This window comes from Heptranchias perlo, chromosome 10 (assembly GCF_035084215.1).
Source record: "Heptranchias perlo isolate sHepPer1 chromosome 10, sHepPer1.hap1, whole genome shotgun sequence".
Taxonomy (NCBI): domain Eukaryota; kingdom Metazoa; phylum Chordata; class Chondrichthyes; order Hexanchiformes; family Hexanchidae; genus Heptranchias; species Heptranchias perlo.
The window spans coordinates 58,275,258-58,298,402 of record NC_090334.1 but is presented as its reverse complement, the minus strand read 5'-3'; the positions used below and the strand labels follow the sequence as shown (position 1 = coordinate 58,298,402).

Below are 23,145 nucleotides of genomic sequence, written 5' to 3'. Positions count from 1 at the left end.
AAAAGCTATAGAGTTTGAACACCATAGGTTCACCAGTATGGTACCAGCGATAAGAAACTAGTTATGATGAGGGACTTGAGATATTTCCACTAAAACAGTGAAGCCTGAGGAAATTTTAGTTTTTTTAAATTATGAAAAGTTTTGATGGGGTGATAGGGAAGGAGTATTCCCTCGGGTTGAGGAGTCTGTGACAAGGGGTCATCTATTTAAAATTGTCAGAGACTGAGGAGAAAGTTAGGAAAAATTTCTTTACACAGAGGGCTGTTGGAGCATGGAATGCTTTGCCACAAGGAATAGTTGAGGCAGATTCCATTGCATCTTTTAAAGGAAATTTGGATACATATTCAAAGCAAAGGAAGATAAAAGGCTATAATTAGAGCAGAGCAGTGGGATTAGTTTTAGATTGCTCTAGTAAAGACATGATAGGTCAAATGGCTTTCTTCTATGCTGTAAACTGAAGTGGTTCTATATTGGTCCATCTAGTTTTTCATGTTTTCTCTCCACGGTATGAGATGTTAAAAGAGAGGACAATTTAGCCAAGGATCCCGTATGCCTTTTCAACAGCCTTTTCAACTTGTCCTGCCACCTTCAAAGACTCGTGTACACCCCCAGGTCTCTGTTTCTGCACCCCCTTTAAGATTGTACCATTTAGTTTATATTGCCTCTCCTCATTCTTCCTAACATAATGAATCAATTCACACTTCTCTGCGTTAAATTTTATCGGCCATCTGTCTGCCCATTTCACCAGTCTGTCCATGTCCTCCTGAAGTCTGCTACTATTTCCCTCGCTGTTTACTACATTTCCAAGTTTCATGTTATCTGCAAACTTTGATGTTAGGCTGACTGGCCTGTAGTTGCTGTTTTTTTTATTCGTTCATGGGATGTGGGCGTCGCTGGCATGGCCAACATTTATTGCCCATCCCTAATTGCCCTTGAGAAGGTGGTGGTGAACTGCCGCCTTGAACCGCTGCAGTCCGTGTAGTGAAGGTTCTCCCACAATGCTGTTGGGGAGTTCCAGGATTTTGACCCAGCGACGATGAAGGAACGGTGATATATTTCCAAGTCAGGATGGTGTGTGAGTTGGAGGGGAATGTGCAGGTGGTGTTGTTCCCATGTGCCTGCTGCCCTTGTCCTTCTAGGTGGTAGAGGTCGCGGGTTTGGGAGGTTTATCCCTTTCCCCTTTTTTGAACGGGTGTAACATTTGCAATCCTCCAGTCCTCTGGCACCACTTCCATATCTAAGCAGGATTGGAAGATTGTGGTCAGAGCCTCCGCAATTTCCACCCTTACTTCCCTCAGCAACCTAGGATGCATCCGGGCCAACCTTTTAAGTACCTCTTTATCTATTTTTATCCTATCCAATCTCTCTACTACCTCCTCCTTTACTGTGACATTGGCAGCATCGTCCTCTTTAGTGAAGACAGATGCAAAGTCCTCAGACCTCAAAGCTATCTTGTAGGTTGAGGAACCGTGGCTGCCACTCAGAGAATTTTAGAATGCTTCCATGTCGTTTTTTAAAGGGACAGAAGCAGTTTATTAAGGCACAGAGCAGCAGCTCCACTGGTTGAGTTTGAGAGAATATTGTCAGAGATTTTCTTGAGGGGGATGCATCACCGTTTCATGCACCTGCATAGAATATAAAGAAAAACTAAAGCAATCATTGCATAAAGCTGTTTAAGGGCATTATTGATTATATGAAAAGCCTTCCTTCTATTGAGAATTGTCCAGTGAAAGTAGACTTGACATTTGTTGCCTTAATCATATCAAATCATCATGGTGAAAAAGAATTATACACTATGTTGACAATAGCAGCGTGAACATTCTGGGCAAGACCAGGCTTGATTTTTAACTGCATTATATTGTCTTATAGATGGATTTACCCTGTGATTAAATGGATGATAATGTTGAGTTAGTTACGGTATTAATAGTCTTTACTTTGGCCATTCCTATACTTAAAGGTTATTTGAAAATACAATTATGTGGTGTATAATTGTATAATATTCTGCAGAAGTGTTGCTATGTTATGGGTATATGTTGAAACATAGATTGAATTTTAAGCCATTACTAATTTAATTTTTTTACAAATGTGTTCGGAAATCAGTGTTATGATTCATTGGATGCAGTGAAAACAAAAGTTACATTTTCATTGCAATGTAAGTTACCTAAAGACAATTAGAATATACATATCAGATAGTAGACATGCAAGCTTGAGGTAGTTTGTTGAGAGTCTTGCAGTATAAATAACCAGTAGCACTGAAGAACATTTAATTGAACCGGTTTTAGACTAACCTCAAATTTTTATGATGCAAGTTGAAAGGTTAAAGTGAAGCTGTGCTAAACATAGGAGCAGGAGTAGGTCATTCAGCCCCTCGAGCCTGTTCCGCCATTCAGTTAGATCACGGTTGATCTGTACCTCAACTTAGTTTACTCACCTTTGTCCCATATCCGTTGATACTCTTACCCAATAAAAATCTATTGATCTCAATCTTGAAAATTTCAATTGGCCCACCACCCACAGCCTTTTGGGAGAGAGTGTTCCAGATTTCCACTACCCTTTGTGTGGAAAAAGTGCTTCCTGATTTCAGTCATAAATGGCCATCTCTAATTGTAGGATTATGCCCTCTTGTGGAATCCCCCACCAAAGGAAATAGCTTCTTTGTAAACACTCTATTGAATCCTTTTTTGTCATTTTAAACACCTTGATTAGATCACCCCTCAACCTTCTAAACTCGAAGGAATACAGGCCAAGTTTATGTAATCTGTCCTCATAATTGAACCCTTTAAGCCCTGGTATAATACTGGTCACATTTCCCAAAACTGAACACAGTATCCAGATGGGGTCTGACCAAGGCTCTGTAGAACTGAAACATCACTTTCTTACATTTGACTTCCAACCCACTTGAGATGAAGGCCAATATTCCATTAGCCTTTTTGCATGATTGAAGTAAAGATAGATGGCCTGTTGGTTGAAGACACTATTTTGGGCAGAGTTTTAATTTTACTCCCAAGAATTATTTTTTTTTAAGAATGTTCACCTTAAAAGCAGGATTTTGATAACCAAGCAGTTGGCCATACACCAATCAAGCTCCTAGTTTTATTTGCCAAAATCCATCTTTCTTGGATCTTATAACGGGCAGGGGTGGCCTTTATTAATGTCTTATTAAAGTAGTAACCAACTGATTAAATTATTATGTAATCTTGTTGAATGATAGAGCTAAGAGGTATATTTTTAATTAATTTCAAGATTATTGGTTTGAAATCAGAGTCTCTTGAAGATTTTGTTTCTAGTATTCCATGAGGATGAAGTGATTCTGAGAATGTGTGGTATCTTCCAGACCATGGCTTTTGCCAAGTTTCAGTATAGAGCTGCTTATGGTGCAGGCCAGCCCCAATCCCTGCTGGAAGAGATTACATGAGATTGAGTGAAATAAGAAGGTAAAGAGAATTCTCCAAAAGAGTTGGCTGTTGAATAAACAGACTACACAGCTAAGTGGCAAGATGTGGCCATGTCTTTGATTCTCCATGTAGCAAATTCTTGATCCAGCTGGGTGCAGAAACATATTGGGCCAGATTTTGCTGTGAAAATAATGGTGAGGCTAACAGTACTCAACGTTATTTATGTGCAAATCGGATAGCAACTTCCAACGAGTGCACATGCGCTTTTAAATGCAAAAACCAGAAGTTGATGTCCAAGGTGCGTTGTCTTCCGTAAGCTGTGCGATACGGCATCTTGCCATCTGGCTCCCCATTCAAATATATTGAACGGCATGAAGTTCCTGTACTGACTTCGTAGGTACAGACTAAACTAGCCACAAAAAGTTAGTGCTTGTCCATTGCAGTCTATACCCTTTTAATGGCGTGATCAGTCCTAATTACTGCTAAACAACCTCTCTGGCACTGAAAATTAACTTTTACAAGTGTGGAGTCTCATTCCTTCAGTTTTTAATTATTGTTGGAGATTTTTTTTTAAATTTAAATAGAAAAATGTTTTTATTTTTTCTTTCTGTCTCTTAACCCAATCTTTCTTTCCCTTTATTTCGCTTTCTGTTCCTGATTTGTCATTGAATTCACTATTTTAACTTAAACTTCCTGGTTCAGACTCTGCGCTGCTCATTAACGATTCTTCAATCTGATTAAGGAGATACACAGCTGCTTGCACTGTTCACACTGGTCCCTGATGCCCTGTAGAGGGTGCTGTGCTATTTGGATGTTTGGCTGACAGCAACTTGCTGTGTAAAACCCCATAGAAAGTCTATGCGCAAGTGCAAGTCTAATGAACAGCATTTGTCGCTCACAGCAAAATCTGGCCCATTGAATGGAGTTCCAGCATTATGCTCAGATGGAGAATATTGATGGACAACTTGCAGTCTTGCCTTTCGACAAAGCTACCAAATAGATGCAAGATGTTTTTTCTGATTTGGAGGAGAGAATGTTAGAATACAGATCACCCTCCAGGCCAGTCTCCTTGTCTTCTGATTACAGGGTATTTTTTTTTACAGAGGCTTGAGAGTAAGTTACAGGGTCTTCTGCCAGTATGATTTCTTAGCCAGGGAATGATACATGATGTTGAGTGCCTTTCTTTAAGTAGTTTCCTAAAAAAGATACAATTTCAGTAAAAATGTCTTGTGATACTAATTATTAAGCTTGATTCTGTTCAACAAGGGGAATAGGAGCTCCCATTTTGTTACTGCAGCAAATACTATGATTTAATCTTAAAGATTACAATCGCAACTGGTGAAGGGAAAATATATGAATGAATTGATAATCACTTAAAATATTTACTTTCCTTTTGTCACTAGGATTTGGGGAACCACTTCTGTCTCATCCTTTAGGCAAGAGGATGCCTTTTGGTTCTTCCAGAATGTTAAATACACAAAGTCATAGTGTGGATTCTGACCTACAATTTTTGGGAATTGGAAACCAATCGTCACAAGACAAAGGTATCAGTTATTTACAGAGTTGTTAATTAGCTTAAATTCCTTTGAATACGTAGGATGCTACATTAGGCTAGCACACAATCTGTAGTGTGTTATAAGGCAGTAACATATCAAGGGGCTAATGTGATGCTGTAAACCACAAACCAAAGTGTTTACTGCCTGCAGATTGTGGCGTCTATAATGTAAGGAATTGTAATGACTTTTGACCATCTTCTGGTTACTGTTTTTTTTTACTGTCATTGAAAATTCATAATGAAATTACATGATTTAACAAGTAGATTTATTTTACTGCCTGATACAAGGTAATATCATAACTTTCAGTGTACTTTAAGTTACATATAGTGTATGTGTCTGTAAAGAGGTTTAACACCATAGTTCAGTGAAGCATTTAAATATAGCAATGAGAGCACTCTCTTTTTGTTCACATACAGCACCATACCTTAACTAGAACAAGTATGCCAAGGCATAGTAAGAGAAGAGTTAAGTAATTTTATGAATGTTGCTTTATTTTTTATTTGATAAAGGAGTCAATACCAAAATCACCTTATTACATCACAGCAAGAGCTATTTCCAGTTTTACCTTTCCTCCTCCATCCCCCCTGCTCAAAAATAAATACAGTCTCCGAGAACACCTCTATAGTCCAGCTTCAAAACTAAGTCATAGTTCCACATGAGTTCTTAGCTTCATGCACAATTTAAATACAAAAATTTATAATCAATTTGTTTGTAAAGGAAAAGCTGCTCATTTTTGTCTTTATGCATTAGGCCATAAATATGTTGTTGTAAGTCTCCTGTATTTAGGCACCTTATGGCAGTAGCACCACATTTAAAGAATAGTTGGGCCTGGACAGCTCAGTAAATTGAAGATTTCATTCCTCCACTCCATTCACCTCATGAGCTAGAAGAGAAACAGACTCAATTTGTTCATTTTTATCTAAACTAAGTTTAAAAAAATATGTATAATGTACATCTTCAGAAATATTAATGTGATATATGGTAAGGAGTAGAAGTGAGCCTGTTATAAAGCACACATTTAGTCACTTTTGGCTTGTGGGATCTACCTCTTGTATCCTCTACATACATTTAGATGACTTCCTTTTATTTCTCATTATAATGCTTTTTGAATTCAGCTAGGCGTTTGAAAAAACGAAATAATTTAAGTGCCTTTTTCTTTACCAGTTCGTTCTAGCTTGGCTCTTTCCAGCAAGAACAATGCTTTCTACAATCCTGTGACTATCGAACCTACACCATTCCCAACTTCCAGCTCCAGCCAAGGGCCTCACTACCTTCCATCTTTTCCATTGCCAGCTGGAACTAGGCCAATCCATGCCTCTGTATCTGAAGGATCCTCAAAGAAATTTCAAGAACAAAGCGTTAATTTTTCTAACTCGTGGCCTACCAAACATTTTGAAGGGGTTTCTAAACCCAATCCTCGGAGGTTGACCAACCAGTTGTCTGACGATTTGCTCATTTTTGGTAAGTGAGCTGTAAGTGTCAAAAGCTTATTAACATTGTTCATTTCAGTATTTATAGGAAATGTTAAAAACATTAGCTTTTTAAAAACTCTTTATTCTTCTACACCCACCTCCATGGAATCATAGCATTTTACAGCACCAAATATGCTGTTCGGCCCATCATACCTACACCGGGTCTCTGAACGGGCAATCCACTTACTCTCATTTTCCCATACTCTTATGGTTTTTAAATATTAATCTACTTTCCTTTTAAAAGCTAGTATAGCTTCTCCTTCCACCACTATTTCTAGTTGGGTATTTTATTACCTAACAACCCTGTGTTTTTAATCCTTTCCATTCTGTAGGTGATCTTAAATTTATGCCCCCTAGTTACTGACTCACCAAGTAGTAAAAATATTTTTTCCCTGTTTACGGTATCATGTAGTGAGTGAGAAGGTGTTATACACCACTACATTCTCACCTTGTGCGTCCCACGAGTTAATAGTAATATTAAACAGATTAGCTACCTCAACTTTTTTAATTGTTCAACTTGAACTATAAATGTACTTAAGGACCTAAAAGTACCTCTGTGCTATGAATTAATATCCACTTTGAGAAGAATGATGCTTGCCTTGAATTATTTATTAGTGGTCTTATGTCATCGTGTGAGACTAATTGACATATGATCCATGATGAAGAAATGTAATGGCTGAGACCACTGAGTTTTCCCTTTTTTAATAAGTTTTTGAAAACTATAATTTCATTTTCAGGGCATATTCAAACAACACTGATTGCGAGAGTGCTTTTTTTTAATAAAGTGAAATAAGAGACACATACAAAAGTGCTTAGCAGGTCTAGTGCATGATACAGCAGAATGATAGGAAACAAATTTGTATGTGATTCTCCACATTACCAAGTTCCTGACTTCGCCCACTGCACTGTCAATAAGTACAAAACTAAGACCGGTACTACTCCAAAGCAGAGGGGCAGGGGAGGAAGAGTAGTAGGAGAGGAGCGAAGAGAGCCAACACCACGCCTTACTTGTACACTGTCTCATGACTGGCTAAGAGCGACACTGACAGAGACCAAAACTGGGTAATTTGCATTTAGTATATACCATAGGAGGGATCTTCAAACAGAAAACAACTTAAGTACAGTTCCTGCTGTCTCCCAGTTCATCTGGCTACCATTCATAACTAGGCTTGATAAATATGTATATGATAGGTATCAAGATACATCCTTTAACCTTTTAAAACATTTTTTACTTCTATTCACACAAGCTTAAACTTTCCCAAAATAGATGTTCTGACATTTGAAGGTGGAAATTATTGCAGTAAGATTCTCAAGCCAGGGTTACCCAAATACTCAATGGGTAAATACACCATGTGGTGTGGTGCTGAGATATGCATACCAGGATGCTTCCAGACTTTATTTCTAGTCCATGGTTACTTAGCTTATCTCAGCTGATGCAGCAATGTGGACAGTAACAATTAGCCTTGATCTCGGTGGGCTGAATGGAGGAAGTGTGGGCACAAGGGAAGAATCAGCCAGAGTTCCTGCTCCTGATCGATGTATACTGTATAAAATACATGTGCGGAAATCGGATAAGGACAAGTTTAGTTTGCTGTGATGCATCCCAGAATTGTGTAAACCACGATGTTTGATATCTGGGCTCACAAATGGAGAATGGCCTCTTGGAACAAGGCATCGAAGTGCTGCTGGTGTCCATGGAGCCATGCCAAAGCTGATGTCACTCGCTAATGTCATCTCAGTGCATCAGTTTCCCATTGAATCCATGAAATGGATCAGATCCAATGGAGGAGCTTTGTAATTGAAACTCTTTTTCCCTCAAAAATACACTAAACCAGGAAAAGAAAACATCAACATTTAAAGAAGGTCTTAAAAGGAACAAAGGCTGAGGGGCTTAAGGAGGGAATTAGAGCGTGGGATCTAGGTGGCTGAAGCCACAGCCGCCAGTTATTGGGGCAAAGGGAGGAGGGTGGACAAGAGGCCAGAGTCAGAGGAATGGAGAGTTCCGGGGGGAGACTGTAGCACTGCAGGCAGTTTCAGAGATGGGAAAGGGCAAGAGGAATTTAAAACGGGAGGCTAAGAATTTAAAATCTGAAGCATTGGGAGATCAGGTGCCAATGTAACTCAGTGATGACAGGTGAACAAGAGTTGGTGCAGGATAGGATAAGGGCAGCAAAATTTTGAATTGAAATAGTTGAATCTGGAAGTAACAAATGAATGGATGAGGATTTTGCTGATGAATGGGCAGAAATAGGGGTGGAGACAGGCAATGTTACAGAAGTGGAAGTAGGCAGCCTTGGTGATGGAGACGATATGGGATTGAATAGGACGCTGAAGTTGGGAACAGTCCAGTTCTGCCTGGGACAGTAGCCAGGCAGGAGGATAGAGTTGGGTAGTGAGGCGCACAATCTCTTTGGTGGGGCTTTACTGAGAACTAATAAATGAATAAAGATTAGAGATGGCAGCACAGGCAGTGTGTCGGTACTGTAGCATGTGGGAGTTTGTGGACAGCGAGACTGTCCCGGATTGCCACATCTGCAGGAAATGTGTCTGTCTTGTGTCATTCCAGCTCAGAGTCCTTGAGCTGGAGTGCGAGTTAGAGACACTCTGACACATTGGGGAGGGGGAGGAATTTCTGGCTAGTTTTCTCCAGAGTACAGTCACACCTCAGAGGAAAGCACAGGTACAGGAAAGGGAGAGTGTGACTGTTAGACAGCAGGGTACGGGGAACCAAGGGAAGGTAGAGAAGGGGGTCCTGCAGATACTGGTCCTATCCAACAGGTACAATGTACTTGCTATCCGTGAGGATACGGATGCAGGCTGCGGGGTGGACAGCCAGAATGCTAACCATGGCACTGTGGATCTAGAGGCAGTCCTTGTGGAGTTTGGGTGGGGAGGGGGAAGAGGAGCAGAATAGAAAGGTTGTAGTCTTGGGGGATTCGATAATTAGGGGGTTAGATTGTGTCCTCTGCAGTTGCGACTGAGAGTCCAGGAGGGTGTGTTGCCTACCTGGTACCAGGGTAAATGATATATCAGAGTAACTGGAGAGGAACTTGGAATGGAAGGGGCAACATCCAGTTGTCGTGGTCCACATCAGGACCAATGACATAGGTAAGATAAGGAAAGAGGTCCTGATAAGGGAATATCAGAAGCTAGGAACTAAATTTTTAAAAAAACTGGACCTCACAGGTGGTAATCTCAGGATTACTACCTGAACCACGTGCTAATTGGCAAGGGGATAGACAGATCAGAAAGGTGAATGTGTGGCTGAAAGACTGGTATGGGAAGGTGGGGTTCCATTTCATGGGACACTGGGACAGGAAGGAGTTGTACCGCTGGGATGGGCTCCACCTGAACCAGAATGGGACCAGTGCCCTAGTGGAAAGGATAAATTGGGCTGTGGATAGGACTTTAAACTAGTACATTAGGGGGAGGGATCTGGTGAAAATAATGTAAGCCTGAAGATTAAAAAAATAGATGATGAGAGTAAAGGTCAGACCAAGGTAAAGAATAAGGGTAACAAACGATCAAGGAACAGATACAGTTATAGAACATATAACTGTATACTTAAAAATAAAGTAAGTGGAACCATTAATAGAAACAAATTAAATTGCCTGTACAACAATGTGCACAGCATCCGAAACAAAACAGGGGAACTGAAGGCAATAATTCATAGTGAGGAGCCAGATATAGCAGGGATAACTGAAACATGGCTTAATAAAGAACAGGACTGGCAGTTGAATATTGCAGGATATAACGTATTTAGAAAGAATAGGGATGGAAGAAAGTGGGGTAGCTGTACTAATTAGAATAACAAAAAAGGGACATAAGTAACATTAAGACAGAAAGAGAATCCATATGGTTTGAGAGAAAGGATAAGAAGGGATCGATCACCTCATAGTGGAAGGGAAGTGGAGGAAGAATTATGTAGGCAAATCTATGAAAGAGTAAAAGACATAGAATAATAATGATGGGAGATTTCAACTACCGCCAAGTAAACTAGCAAGAAGGAGTAGGGAAAGGGGAAAAGGGAATGGAGTTTTTACAGTGTGTTCAAGACTCCTTTCTTACACGGTATGTAAGAAGCCCAACAAGAGAGGAATCACTACTGGATCTAGTATAAAAATAATTATCTGTAAATTGTATAAACCACTGCACCATTTTTGTAGAATGCTAATAATTTTTTTATATACAGAATACCTCTGCATTTTTTTTGCATTTCCTGCTTCTGTTTCCAACTATTAATAATGTAAGAGCAATTGAACACTTTGTTTTGTACTTGCCAAATACTATATTCATTTAACAGTTCTTAGTATGACACATGGGAAATGAACCAGCGCAGATAAGAGAATAAGCGTTGGGGAACATCTAGGCAATAGCGATCACAACATAATAAGGTTTAAAATAATGATTGAGAAAGACATATGTAAGACAAAAGATCAAAGTAATAGATTGGAAAGAAGCTTATCATCAGGGGATGAGAATGGAACTAGGGAAAGTAAACTGGAAAAAAAAATTGAAAGTCAAAGAGGTAGAACACGATTCTGTGACAAAAGGGAATACGAAGAGGTTAGGAAAGAAGCCGAAAAAATAATTAGGAAAGCAGTGAGGCTCTAGGAAATTAAATTATCGAGGAATATAAAAAGAAATAGTTAAGTATTCTACAGACACATAAGTAACAAAAGAAAAATCAGGATAGGGATAGGGCCATTAAGGGATGCACAAGATAAACTCACAGGTAATGACAGGAAAATGGCAGAAATATTGAATAATTGCTTTGCCTCCGTATTTACCAGGGAGACTTAACAAGGTGGTATGACATTAGAAGAAGTGATCAAAAAAGGTATAAAGACATTTAAGACAGAAAGGGAGAGATATAGACCAGTTAGCTTAACATCTGTGGTGGGTAAAATTTTGGAGTCTATTATTAAGGAGACAGTAGCAGAACATTTGGATAAACATAATTTAATAGGACAAAGTCAGCATGGCTTTACTAAGGGGAAGTCATGTCTGACAAATTTGCTTGAGTTCTTTGAGGATATAACGTACAGGGTGGATAAAGGGGAACCAGTGGACGTAGTGTATTTGGACTTCCAGAAGGCATTCGACAAGGTGCCACATAAAAGATTATTGCTCAAGATAAAGAATCACTGGATTGGGGGTAATATTCTGGCATGGGTGGAGGATTGGTTGTCTAACAGGAAGCAGAGAGTTGGGATAAATGGTACATTCTCGGACTGGCAACCTGTAGCCAGTGGTGTTCCGCAGGGGTCGGTGCTGGGTCCCCAACTCTTTACAATCTATATTAACGATTTGGAGGAGGGGACCGAGTGTAACGTATCAAAGTTTGCAGATGATACAAAGATGGGAGGGAAAGTAGAGAGTGAGGAGGACATAAAAAACCTACAAGGGGATATAGACAGGCTGGGTGAGTGGGCAGAGATTTGGCAGATGCAATACAATATTGGAAAATGTGAGGTTATGCATTATGGCAGGAAAAATCGGAGAGCAAGTTATTATCTTAATGGCGAGCAACTGGAAAGTACTGCAGTACAAAGGGATCTGGGGGTACTAGTGCAAGAAAATCAAAAAGTTAGTTTGCAGGTGCAGCAGGTGATCAAGAAGGCCAACGGAATGTTGGCTTTTATTGCTCGGGGGATAGAATATAAAAACAGGGAGGTATTGCTGCAGTTATATAAGGTATTGGTGAGACCGCTCCTGGAATACTGCATACAGTTTTGGTCTCCATACTTAAGAAAAGACATACTTGCTCTCGAGGCAGTACAAAGAAGGTTCACTCGGTTAATACCGGGGATGAGGGGGTGGACATATGAGGAGAGGTTGAGTAGATTGGGACTCTACTCATTGGAGTTCAGAAGAATGAGAGGCGATCTTATTGAAACATATAAGATTGTGAAGGGGCTTGATCGGGTGGATGCGGTAAGGATGTTCCCAAGGATGGGTGAAACTAGAACTAGGGGGCATAATCTTAGAATAAGGGGCTGCTCTTTCAAAACTGAGATGAGGAGAAACTTCTTCACTCAGAGGGTGGTAGGTCTGTGGAATTTGCTGCCCCAGGAAGCTGTGGAAGCTGCATCATTAAATAAATTTAAGACAGAAATAGACAGTTTCCTAGAAGTAAAGGGAATTAGGGGTTACGGGGAGCGGACAGGAAATTGGACATGAATTTAGATTTGAGGTTAGGATCAGATCAGCCATGATCTTATTGAATGGCGGAGCAGGCTCGAGGGGCCGATTGGCCTACTCCTGCTCCTATTTCTTATGTTCTTATAATTGATAAACTAATCAAACTTAGAGAGGATAAAACCCCAGATCTGGATGGATTGCATCCGTATGTATATTTAAAGGAGTTAGGGAAAAGATAGCAGAGGCACTATTACATATATATAAAATTCATTAGAAAAGGGAGTAGTGCCAGAAGACTGGCGGACAGCTAATGTGATTCCTATATTTGAAAAGGGAGGAAGAACAAGTCCTGGGAACTATAGACCAATTACTTTAACGTTGGTGGTAGGAAAGATAATGGAATCCTTACTCAAAGATGTAATAGAAAAACATCTAGAAACCGAAAGTCAGCACGGATTTCAAAAGAGAAAGACGTGCTTGACCAACCTTATTGAATTCTTTGAAGAAGTAATAGAAAGAGTAGTCAAGGGTAATGCAGGCGATATAATATATTTGGATTTTCAAAAGGCCTTTGATAAGGTATCATGTAGTAGACTCGTGGCTAAGGTCAGAGTATAAGGAGTCGGGCTAGGTAGCAGAATGCATAGCAAGCTAGCTACAAAACAAAACAAGAGAGTAGTGGTTAAGGGTAGCTACTCAGACTGGCAAAAGGTGGGAAATGGTGTTCCACAGGGATCGGTGCTGGGACCACTGTTGTTCACAATTTACATTAACGATTTGGACTCGGAAATCAGAAGTACAATTTCAAAATTTGAGGATGACACCACATTGGGCGGATGTAGTTAATGCAAAGGAAGAATGCAACAAAATACAGGAAGACATTAAGAAATTTGCAGAATGGGTGTGTAATTGGCAAATGAATTTCAATATAGATAAGTGTGAGGTGGTGCATTTTGGTAGGTAGAATATGGAGGGCACATACTGCTTGGATAATAGTCTAAATGGGATAGAGGAGCAAAGGGATCTGGGGGTACAGAGACACAAATCACATTTTTTTTTAAAAAGTAGCGACGCAGGTTAATGCCATTTTTTGAAAAAAGCAAACCAAGCATTGGGATAGAATTGAAAAGCAGAGAAGTTATGCTAAACTTGTATAGAACCTTGGTTAGACCACACTTGGAGTACTGTGCACAGTTCTGGTCTCCATAATTATAAAAATGATATAGAGACATAGGAGAAGGTGCAAAAAAGATTCACAAGGATGATACCAGAGTTGAGAGGATCTACTTATCAAGAAAGGCTGAACAGGCTGGGGCTCTTTTCTCTAGAAAAGATAAGGCTGAGGGTTGAGCTGATAGAGGTCTTTAAGATAATGGAAGTGTTTGATAGGGTAGACGTAGAGAAAATGTTTCCACTTGTGGGGGTGTCCAAAACTAGAGGTCATCAGTATAAGATAGTCACTAATAAATCCAATAGGCAATTCAGGATAAACTTCTTTACCCAAAGAGTGGTAGGAATGTGGAATGCACTACCGCAAGGAGTAGTTGAGGCAAATAGCATAGATGTATTTAAGGGGAAGCTGGATAAGCACATGAGGGAGAAAGGAATAGAAGGATATGTTGATAGGATTAGATGAAGAGGGGTCGGAGGAGGCTCGTGTGGAACATAAATGCCGGCATAGACAAGTTGGGCCGAATGGCCTGTTTCTGTGCTGTAGACTCTATGTAACTCTATATAACTATGAAACTATGGCTCATCCAATGCTAGATTTTGGGCAAGCACTCTGACAGCACAGAGGCAGCGGAGGGGTCGAGAGAGGAGGTGGAGAGGTAAACCAGGATGTCATCAGCGCACGTGCGAAAGTTGACCCCATGTCTGTGATTGATGTCACCAAGGGGCATCATGTCAATTAGGAAAAGATGGAGGTCAAGGACTCCTGAGATTACTATGCGGGGTGTGGGAAAACAAGCCATTGCTAGAGATGCCCTGGCTACGATTGGATAAGAAAGAGTGGAAACAAGTGAGGGCAGTCCCACAAAGCTGGGCACTGGAGGGGAGGTGTTGGAGGAGGCTGGTGTGGTCAATCATTTCAAAGGCCATAGAGAGGTTAAGCGAGACTAGGAGGTGTGAAAGTACCCTCAGTTATTTTATTTAATGAAATCCGTACAGCGGCATTATTTATTTTATAACAAGACTGTGTAGTACTAAGCTGTTTTGAATGTATTTTATTCATATTAAAATAACACTGATCTTAAATTACTAATGATGGAGCCTAAGTACTTAAGTCTAGAGTTTCTGATTGTTGTTTTAACACTGCAAAAGTGGTCTGCTGTCGAATGTAACACTAATCAGAAAATAAGAGTCCGTGGCATTGAAGTTTTCAGCAAGGCTTATGCTGTTAGGCACTCTTCAGATTTTTTTCAAATTAATTTTACCAAGAGAAATTAAATTAATGTATTCTATAGTGTATTCATTACAGTTCTATTATCAGACATAATTGTTCATTACCATTTCATCAGCACTGCTGAATGTCTAGTACCATTAAAGTGTAAAACGTCCATCTACAGGGAAGGCGGCAAAAGATGTATTGTATTTCCAGCTTTGCAGGTTATAAATATCTGAATAAAGTTTAAGCTTGTGCTTTGTATTTTGTAGTAATTGTTTCCCTAGGAATAGTTTGCATTTGTGAAAGGATTAAGTGGTAGTCAGTCTCAAAGGTTGTGAAGAATTTGGAGAGCCAAATTATTTTTCTACTTCCATCACCTTTTATTTAAATATATCAAAATAAAACAAAGATTTGTCATTTATATTTTGCAGTTAGTTCACTATCTTACACATCATACTGCGTATATTTACTTAACTATATGATTATCCAGGAGACAGCTCACAAGAAAGTCGTTCTCCCATAGCACTCAAACCTGCATTGGTAAGGTCGCCTTCCTCTCGAAGAGATCTCAACACTACAAAACCTGTTCCTCCCATTCCAAGGGGTACAAGTCCAATGGTTGAAGCAGAAATAGCTATATATGGTAATAGAAAAGGAACAAACGAAGCAGATTCCGAGGAGGTTTGGGAGGAAGGGAAGAATGTTGATAAAGATCTGGAATTGGATCTTTCTTCGTTGGATAACAACGAAGACGAAACAGATCATGAAGAGGTTAGTGCATACATGCTTCAAATAGATTCAGCTTATTCTGTAAATATATGCATTGGTATCACACAGTAAAACATAAAGCATAGAAAATGTAAATGCTTATATTTACATAAAGCACTTCACAAGGAAGTGAAAGTACTCAGTTATTATTTAATGAAATCCAGATGGCGGCATTATTTATCTTACAACAAGACTATGTAGCACTAAGCTGCACAAGGAATTATTTTGAAGTACAGTAGCTGTTATGTGCTAGTCTGCGCCCGCTACCTTCCACAAACAAATCAACCAAATGACCAGTTGATCTTTTTTTGTCGTATGAGTTGAGGGAGGAAAGTTGGTTGGGTTACTGGGAGAACTCCCTGCTCTTTGAATAATATAGGACCTTTAACATCCACCTAAATCATTGGAACAGGCAAACACCACTTCAGTTTAATATCTCGTCCAAAGAACAGAACCTCCATCAATGCAGCATACTATCGGGGCTACAGAAGAGTGTCAACTAGATTCTGAACTCACATTGGTATGGGGCTTGAACCACCAGTCATGAAAAATGTCAGCTATGGTTCAGTGAAGCACTCTAGCCTCTGTGTTAGAATGTTGTGGGTTCAAGTCCCACTCCCGAGATGTTAGCACAAAATCTTGGCTGACACTTCTGTACAGTGCTGAGGGAGTGCCGCACTATTGGAGCTGCCGTCTTTCAGATGAGATGTTAAACAGAGGTGCACAAAGATTGGTGGCATTGTAAGCAGTGTAGATGAAAACATAAAATTACAAAGCAATATTGATAGATTAGGTGAATGGGCAAAACTGTGGCAAATGGAATTCAATGTAGACAAATGTGAGGTCATCCACTTTGGATCAAAAAAGGATAGAACAGGGTACTTTCTAAATGTTAAAAAGTTAAAAACAGTGGATGTCCAAAGGGACTTAGGGGTACAGGTACATAGATCATTGAAGCGTCATGAACAGGTGCAGAAAATAATCAAGAAGGCAAATGGAATGCTGGCCTTTATATCTAGAGAACTAGAGTACAAGGGGGCAGAAGTTATGCTGCAGCTATACAAAACCCTAGTTAGACTGCACCTGGAGTACTGTGAGCAGTTCTGGGCACCGCACCTTCGGAAGGACATATTGGCCTTGGAGGCAGTGCAGCGTAGGTTTACTAGAATGATACCCGGACTTCAAGGGCTAAGTTACAAGGAGAGATTACACAAATTGGGGTTGTATTCTCTAGAGTTTTGAAGGTTAAGGGGTGATCTGATCGAAGTTTATAAGATATTAAGGGGAACAGATAGGGTGGATAGAGAGAAACTATTTCCGCTGGTTGGGGATTCTAGGAGTAGGGGGCACAGTCTAAAAATTAGAGCCAGACCTTTCAGGAGCGAGATTAGAAAATATTTCTACACACAAAGGGTGGTAGAAGTTTGGAACTCTCTTCCGCAAACGGCAATTGATACTAGCTCAATTGCTAAATTTAAATCTGAGATAGATAGCTTTTTGGCAACCAAAGGAATTAAGGGATATGGGCCAAAGGCGGGTCTTTGGAGTTAAATCACAGATCAGCCATGATCTTATCAAATGGCGGAGCAGGCACGAGGGGCTGAATGGCCTACTCCTGTTCCTATGTTCCTATGCTCTGTCTGACCTCCCATGGTACTATTTCGAACAAGAGCAGGGGACATCTCGCCAGTGACCTGGCCAATATTTATCCTTCAACCAACATCACTAAAACAGATCATCTGGTCATTATCTCATTGCTGTTTACTGGACCTTGCTGTGTGCAAATTGGCTGCCACGGTTCCTACATGACAAAAGTGACTACATTTCAAAAGTACTTCATTGGCTGTGAAGCGCTTTGGGAGGTTCTGAGGTGATAAATCCTACTACGCTAACGGTTTTGCATGTAGTTGCTTAGCGGAGACTTTATTTGAATAATTTTTGTACATTAAAAGGACGATGTGACCTTTTATCCTCACCATCACTGCAGAATATTTAATCTCACTCCACGAGGATACCCCAGTGCCCTGCTGTATTCACAACCAAAGGGATAGGCATGCAATCTGTTCCTAGGCTCGAAATGGCTTGTAGAAAACATGTAAATGGTGCAACTGAATCTCTTCCCCCTTTGATTTTTGTTTGCTTCCTAAGCATCCATGAGATATCCCGACTAGGACTGGAAACATGCAAAAGAGAACATGTCATAGCATTCTGTGGCACAGTGCATTAGTGTATCAGTTGATAGCATTCTTGCCTTCAAGTCAAAAGAAGAAAGAAATTCTTGCATTTATATCTATCATTTATATCTGAGATGCTTAGAGAGCAAACAAAAATCAAAGGGGGAAGAGATTCAGTTGCATCATTTACATGTTTTCTACCAGCCATTTTGAGCCTAGGAACAGGTTGCATGCCTGTTCCTTTGGTTGTGAACACAGCAGGGCTCTGGGGTATCCTCGTGGAGTGAGATTAAATATTCTGCAGTGGTGCTGACGAAAAAAGGTCACGTTGTCCTTTTAATGTTCAAAAATGATTCAAATAAAGTCTCTTCTAAGCAACTACGTGCAAAACTGTTACAGCAGTAGGAATTCAAATGGAAGACTGCAGTTTAATTTCCAAGGCCAAATGACTTAATATTTGTACTTTCCCTGGGAACTGAGCTTTGTCATCTTAGCTGAATAGACTGAGTTAAGTAAGGACAAAATGGCTGAGGGGAGAAGGAGTCTCTTATGTCGCTGTAGTCCATTTCATAAGAGAGTTAACTACACAGCAGTGTTGTTGGTGTTTGTGGGTTTGGACCACATCTCATTTTCCTGATTTAGCAAGACCATCCAGTTAGATTATAACTCTTAAGATTAGGGAATAAAAAATCCCTAACAAAATATTCTTAAGACTATTTTGTAATGTTGTATTTGATGTATACAAAGATGTTCGTTGAATTGTGGTGTTCTCAGCTTGAACTTCAGAATGCCTCACACAAAAAAGTAATCCTGCAAATGAGAGCTCTTATTCTCTTTCCAGAGTGAGATTGCAATACTAGCTTTTACTTTCTGTGACCAAAATTAATATGGTTGTATTTCTTACAGATGATGAGTGCCCTGAAGTCTTTGAGAAACAGTGCTGCAAAGAAAAGAGCTAAACTGAGCAACAGTGCATCTGATGTTGAGAGTCCAGACTCAGCCCTTAAACTGGAACTTGGTGTGGATTCCACATCACGTACTTCATCGCCTTACACAAGCACTTACAGTGAAAGTGATGTTTACAGCCAGGAGTCTTTAACTTCCCCATTGCCTTGCAGCCCTTGTGGCAAGAAAATAATGTAAGTAATAAAATTGCCAGTATTCAGTATTACTGAGTTCTCAATATCTGCATTGTGTCTCTATTAATAACTACGCAGCCAAATTCATCTCTTTTTCTGAGGGCTCACTTTTCTTAGCTTTCTCAAAAGTTATTAATGCCTAAAAGTTTGCATAATATCATTAAAAAAATCCTACCAATATCTTGCTACTTTTTATTTTACCATTTCATTTGACTCTTCAACCCATGTCTTATTTTCACCATTCCTTCTTTGCTTTTGTTCTGCATGGTGATGCCTGAAGAATGGGTGACATGTATGACACAATTGCTGGCAGGTCCAGGAAACTTCCACCTGCTTTTTTTTTATATAGCTTGTGCACCGTACTGATAAAAGAAAACAATTTATGTATTACATTAATAAAGCTGTTCAAACTCAAGTATAACTGTTATTAGCCCTAAATTACAAAAATGAACACAAAACAATTATTTTAAGTGCTGCTGCTCATCTTGTCTTCCTTTTGTAACTTGCTTCTCCTTTTCTCTTCTATTTTTTATTTAACTTTAATTTTGCATTTTTAATCTAATCTGATCTAATTTATCTACTCTAACTTTTTTAAATTATCTTTTTATATTGGGGAAACTCCTGCCTGCCTAGTTAGACAGCTTTTGTTTTTAGCTCTCACACTGGTACTCCAATATCAGGAGTAGCTTTATTCGAATAATGTAAACCTTTTGGACTAAAATGTGCACTGTAAACACCATTTTAATTGGAAATAAAAAAATTAAATGCTTATATTCAGCCATCCTATTGACGCTATTTGCTGTCTTTACATTCCCATTATCTGTCTTATTTTCTTCTTAAACTAACTTTTTTTTAACCTAATCTAACCCATCCTGTTTCTCTTAAACTTGATTTTCATGAAAAAATGTTATGCCTTTTGCTAACTTCCAGTAACTTTCTGATCATTCGTTCTCCTCATTCCTTCATATCTATTTTGGACATGCAAACACGTTTTTTTAAAAACTGGGTTTTCATTACCTAAAAGCTGACTTTCTAAGGATATTTTTTCACCCAATAGAAAGCCCAGACTTTCATAGATTTGACCAGGTCAATCTCTAACATGGTTGTATGCAGCAAACCAGGAAGAGTATTGGCAAGCTCTGCCGTAAAGTGTCTCTGTACCCAGATTAATGAATTTATCAGTGTTGCTGGAAGAGTTCAAGCACACTTTTTTTTCCTGGTAGTCACCATTTATTTTGGAGCAACTTCAGGAAAAAAAAATGGTTCTAAATGCTAGTTTCTCAGCCAGTCATAGAATTGATAATGTCATGGGAGTAAAGCAGGTTAATCTTTGATCCATAAAAATGTATCCAACCCTGAAGAGTTGCTGATGAGCAGGTAAACTCTACAGCTACTTGAACTTGATTGTACCCAGATGAGTAAATTATTCTAAGCATTGATATTAAATTTGAGACTGTTTAGATGTAAAGAACTCTTTTAAATGAAACAATTTCAAAGATTGTTATGAATTATATTTGTTTCTCCACAGTAGGCAGAGCTTAAGCTTAAGCTCACAGTACATTTATCAATACAGATTTGCTTTATTTTCAGCAACAGCTTTATCTCCACCCCCCCCCCCACACTTAGAATTTTCTCCTGTCCTCTCCTCAAGCTGCTGACTCATGCTGGGGTACAACTCCCCCGAGTGCCAGGCACCCACTGGCCATTCATGCCCAACTGGGCAACCTAAACCTGAACAGTGACACTGGAGGGCATAACGGTCAATACTATTCTGTTCTCGCCAGATGTCCTTACATATTTATTTTGCAGCAGGAGTAATTGGATAAGAAGCAGGAGTGGGAGACCTGGCTGGATTTTGCCCCCTCCCTTTCCCAAGTGGAATTGTATTAGCCTCCACCGCCACTCCAGCTGAACTGAGCTAATTTAGTGAAGACCAGTGATCAAACCTGCACCATCTTCCTAGTCTGTGTGTTTCAGTTCCAATTCACCAACAGGTGAATACTACAACAGTATCTTAATAGACCTTACTGTGGCCTGTTCATCCAGTCTTTCTATTGGTCTTTGCTTTATTTTTGATTTTTGTTTTATATATATCGCCTCATTATTTTCATTTTTTATTTATTTTCTCTCCAGCTTTCTTAATTATTTTATAATCTTCTCCATCTTGAGCTTTGCAAAACTTTCTGACCAATTCATTGTGAAAACACTATAGTTGCAGTGGTAATGTGACCCATTGATAATTATTTAAAGCTATATTAAAATGATTTTAAACTAGCACTAATCATTTTAATAGCTACTAGATTTGACTGAATACCTTTTTGGTATATATTAAAACTTTTGCATTGATCTTTCAAACTCCTTGATGTATTGATTTATTGTGGTTTCAATAGGTCTGATGGTTGTTCCCAATTAGGAGCCAAACCACGTCATGCTCGAGTATCATCAGGAAAGGCCAGGCCTTCTCCAGTGGAATACAGCCCCATCTCGGGTACCATTTTTAAAAATTCATTATTTATTTGCTTAAGAAATTGCAAGTCAAGCCAGAGGTGTGATATAGGTGTAATAAGGTAATTATTGTACCACTTCATTCACTTCAAGCGTGCTGGTAGGTGACTTAGAAATGTGTGTCATATAGCAGTACATATCTGCATATATAGCTCATTTAGTCACTTGCATACAATCTTTAGAAACTTGAGTCCTGATTTTAACCTAACCCGCCCGTCAAGTTCGCTTCGGGCGCCTGTTTTACATCATGTCTGATTTTTATGCTCCATTGAAGCGTAAAATCAGGCACGTGTAATACTGACATCCAACCCAAACCTCCCTTGTTTCTGCCGGGTGGTTTAGGTTACAATTGGGTCTTTGGTTTCTATAGTGCTTTGGTGTGTGTGTATGCATGCATATATGCGTTTGTCAATCTTGTGTATAATTTGCATTTCTCTTTTTGCCAATTTTATTTCCTTCCTCTCTTCATGCATTGGAAGCCCTCCCTCGTTCACAGACGCTGCACAGCATGTGTTGGTAGGCTATTAGTTTATAAAGGGCATCTTGGTTGTCCTCACCCAATTTTCATGTATTATCATGCTTTCTTCCTCATTTATTTTCCTCCTCCATCTGCCCTTCTTCAGAAGGAATCACTGGATTGTGACCAGAAGCAGGAACCTTGCCCTTTAAGCCTTTTATAGCACACCAACTACTGTCCTGGCTGATATCAGCTAATTCAGTACAGAATAGGAATCACATCTTGACACCTTTTTGGTCTGTATGGCTTAGTGCCACCTCAGGCAGTGCTGTTATCCACTAGGCTATTGAGGCTGCAGTCCAGTTTTGCCCTGTTTCCTCCTGCTTGTGTCAACTTTTTTCCCCCTCATTATAAAATGTTTTTAAAACATTTGGTTGCATGTGAGGAATGTCATAGAAATCTGTTTGTATTGTTGGGTGGTACTGTGATTTTATAAAGATCTCCACAGATTTAGTATTTTACTCAAGCATATAAGGGGATACATATTGGATGTCACTTTTAAATGTACATTTTACAACAATTTGACACCAACATGTCATGCTTATCCCCCTAGTTGAGGATGGGGATGTTCATGGAGCCTCCTCCTCCCATTAATTGCTTAATTGTCCACCGCCATTCATGACTGGATGTGGCAGGGGTGCAAAGCTTTAACCTGATACATTGGTTGTGCTGTTTTCGCTGTTTAGCTTGCACATAGCCCTGTTATGTAGCTTTACCAGGTTAGCACCTCATTTTCATGTATGCCTGGTGCTGCTGGGCCATGAAGTTAGTGTGGTGGTATATAATTCTTCTGCCAATGGCTCACAACGCCGCATGGATGCCCAGCTTTGAGCTGCTGGATCAAATAGGCTATTCCTTCGTGCTGGTTCTCTCACCACCTGCTGGGAGCCCGGTGCTTCAGGACTCAGCCAGCTTAGCCAGTGGTAGTACTATCGAGCCACTCGTTAATGGACACTGAGGTCCCCACCCAGAGTACATTCTGTGCATGTGCTACCCTCAAAGTGATCTCCAAGTAGTTTTCAACACGGAGGAGTACTGATTCATTAGCTATGGGGCGGGGGGTGGTAGATAGTAAGTAGCAATTTCCTT

The 23,145-nt window shown here is 39.7% G+C and overlaps 1 protein-coding gene across 1 annotated transcript in view; it reads left to right on the top strand.

Annotated features, from left to right (window-relative positions):
- Nucleotides 1–23,145, top strand: part of LOC137326599 (TOG array regulator of axonemal microtubules protein 1) — an 87,773-nt gene that overhangs the window by 20,819 nt on the left and 43,809 nt on the right. Inside the window, exons 3-7 of the mRNA XM_067991863.1 lie at nt 4,799–4,939; nt 6,116–6,412; nt 15,444–15,724; nt 18,802–19,034; nt 21,425–21,522. Coding sequence (XP_067847964.1) covers nt 4,799–4,939; nt 6,116–6,412; nt 15,444–15,724; nt 18,802–19,034; nt 21,425–21,522 — 1,050 coding nt within the window. The remainder of the gene's footprint in view (nt 1–4,798; nt 4,940–6,115; nt 6,413–15,443; nt 15,725–18,801; nt 19,035–21,424; nt 21,523–23,145) is intronic.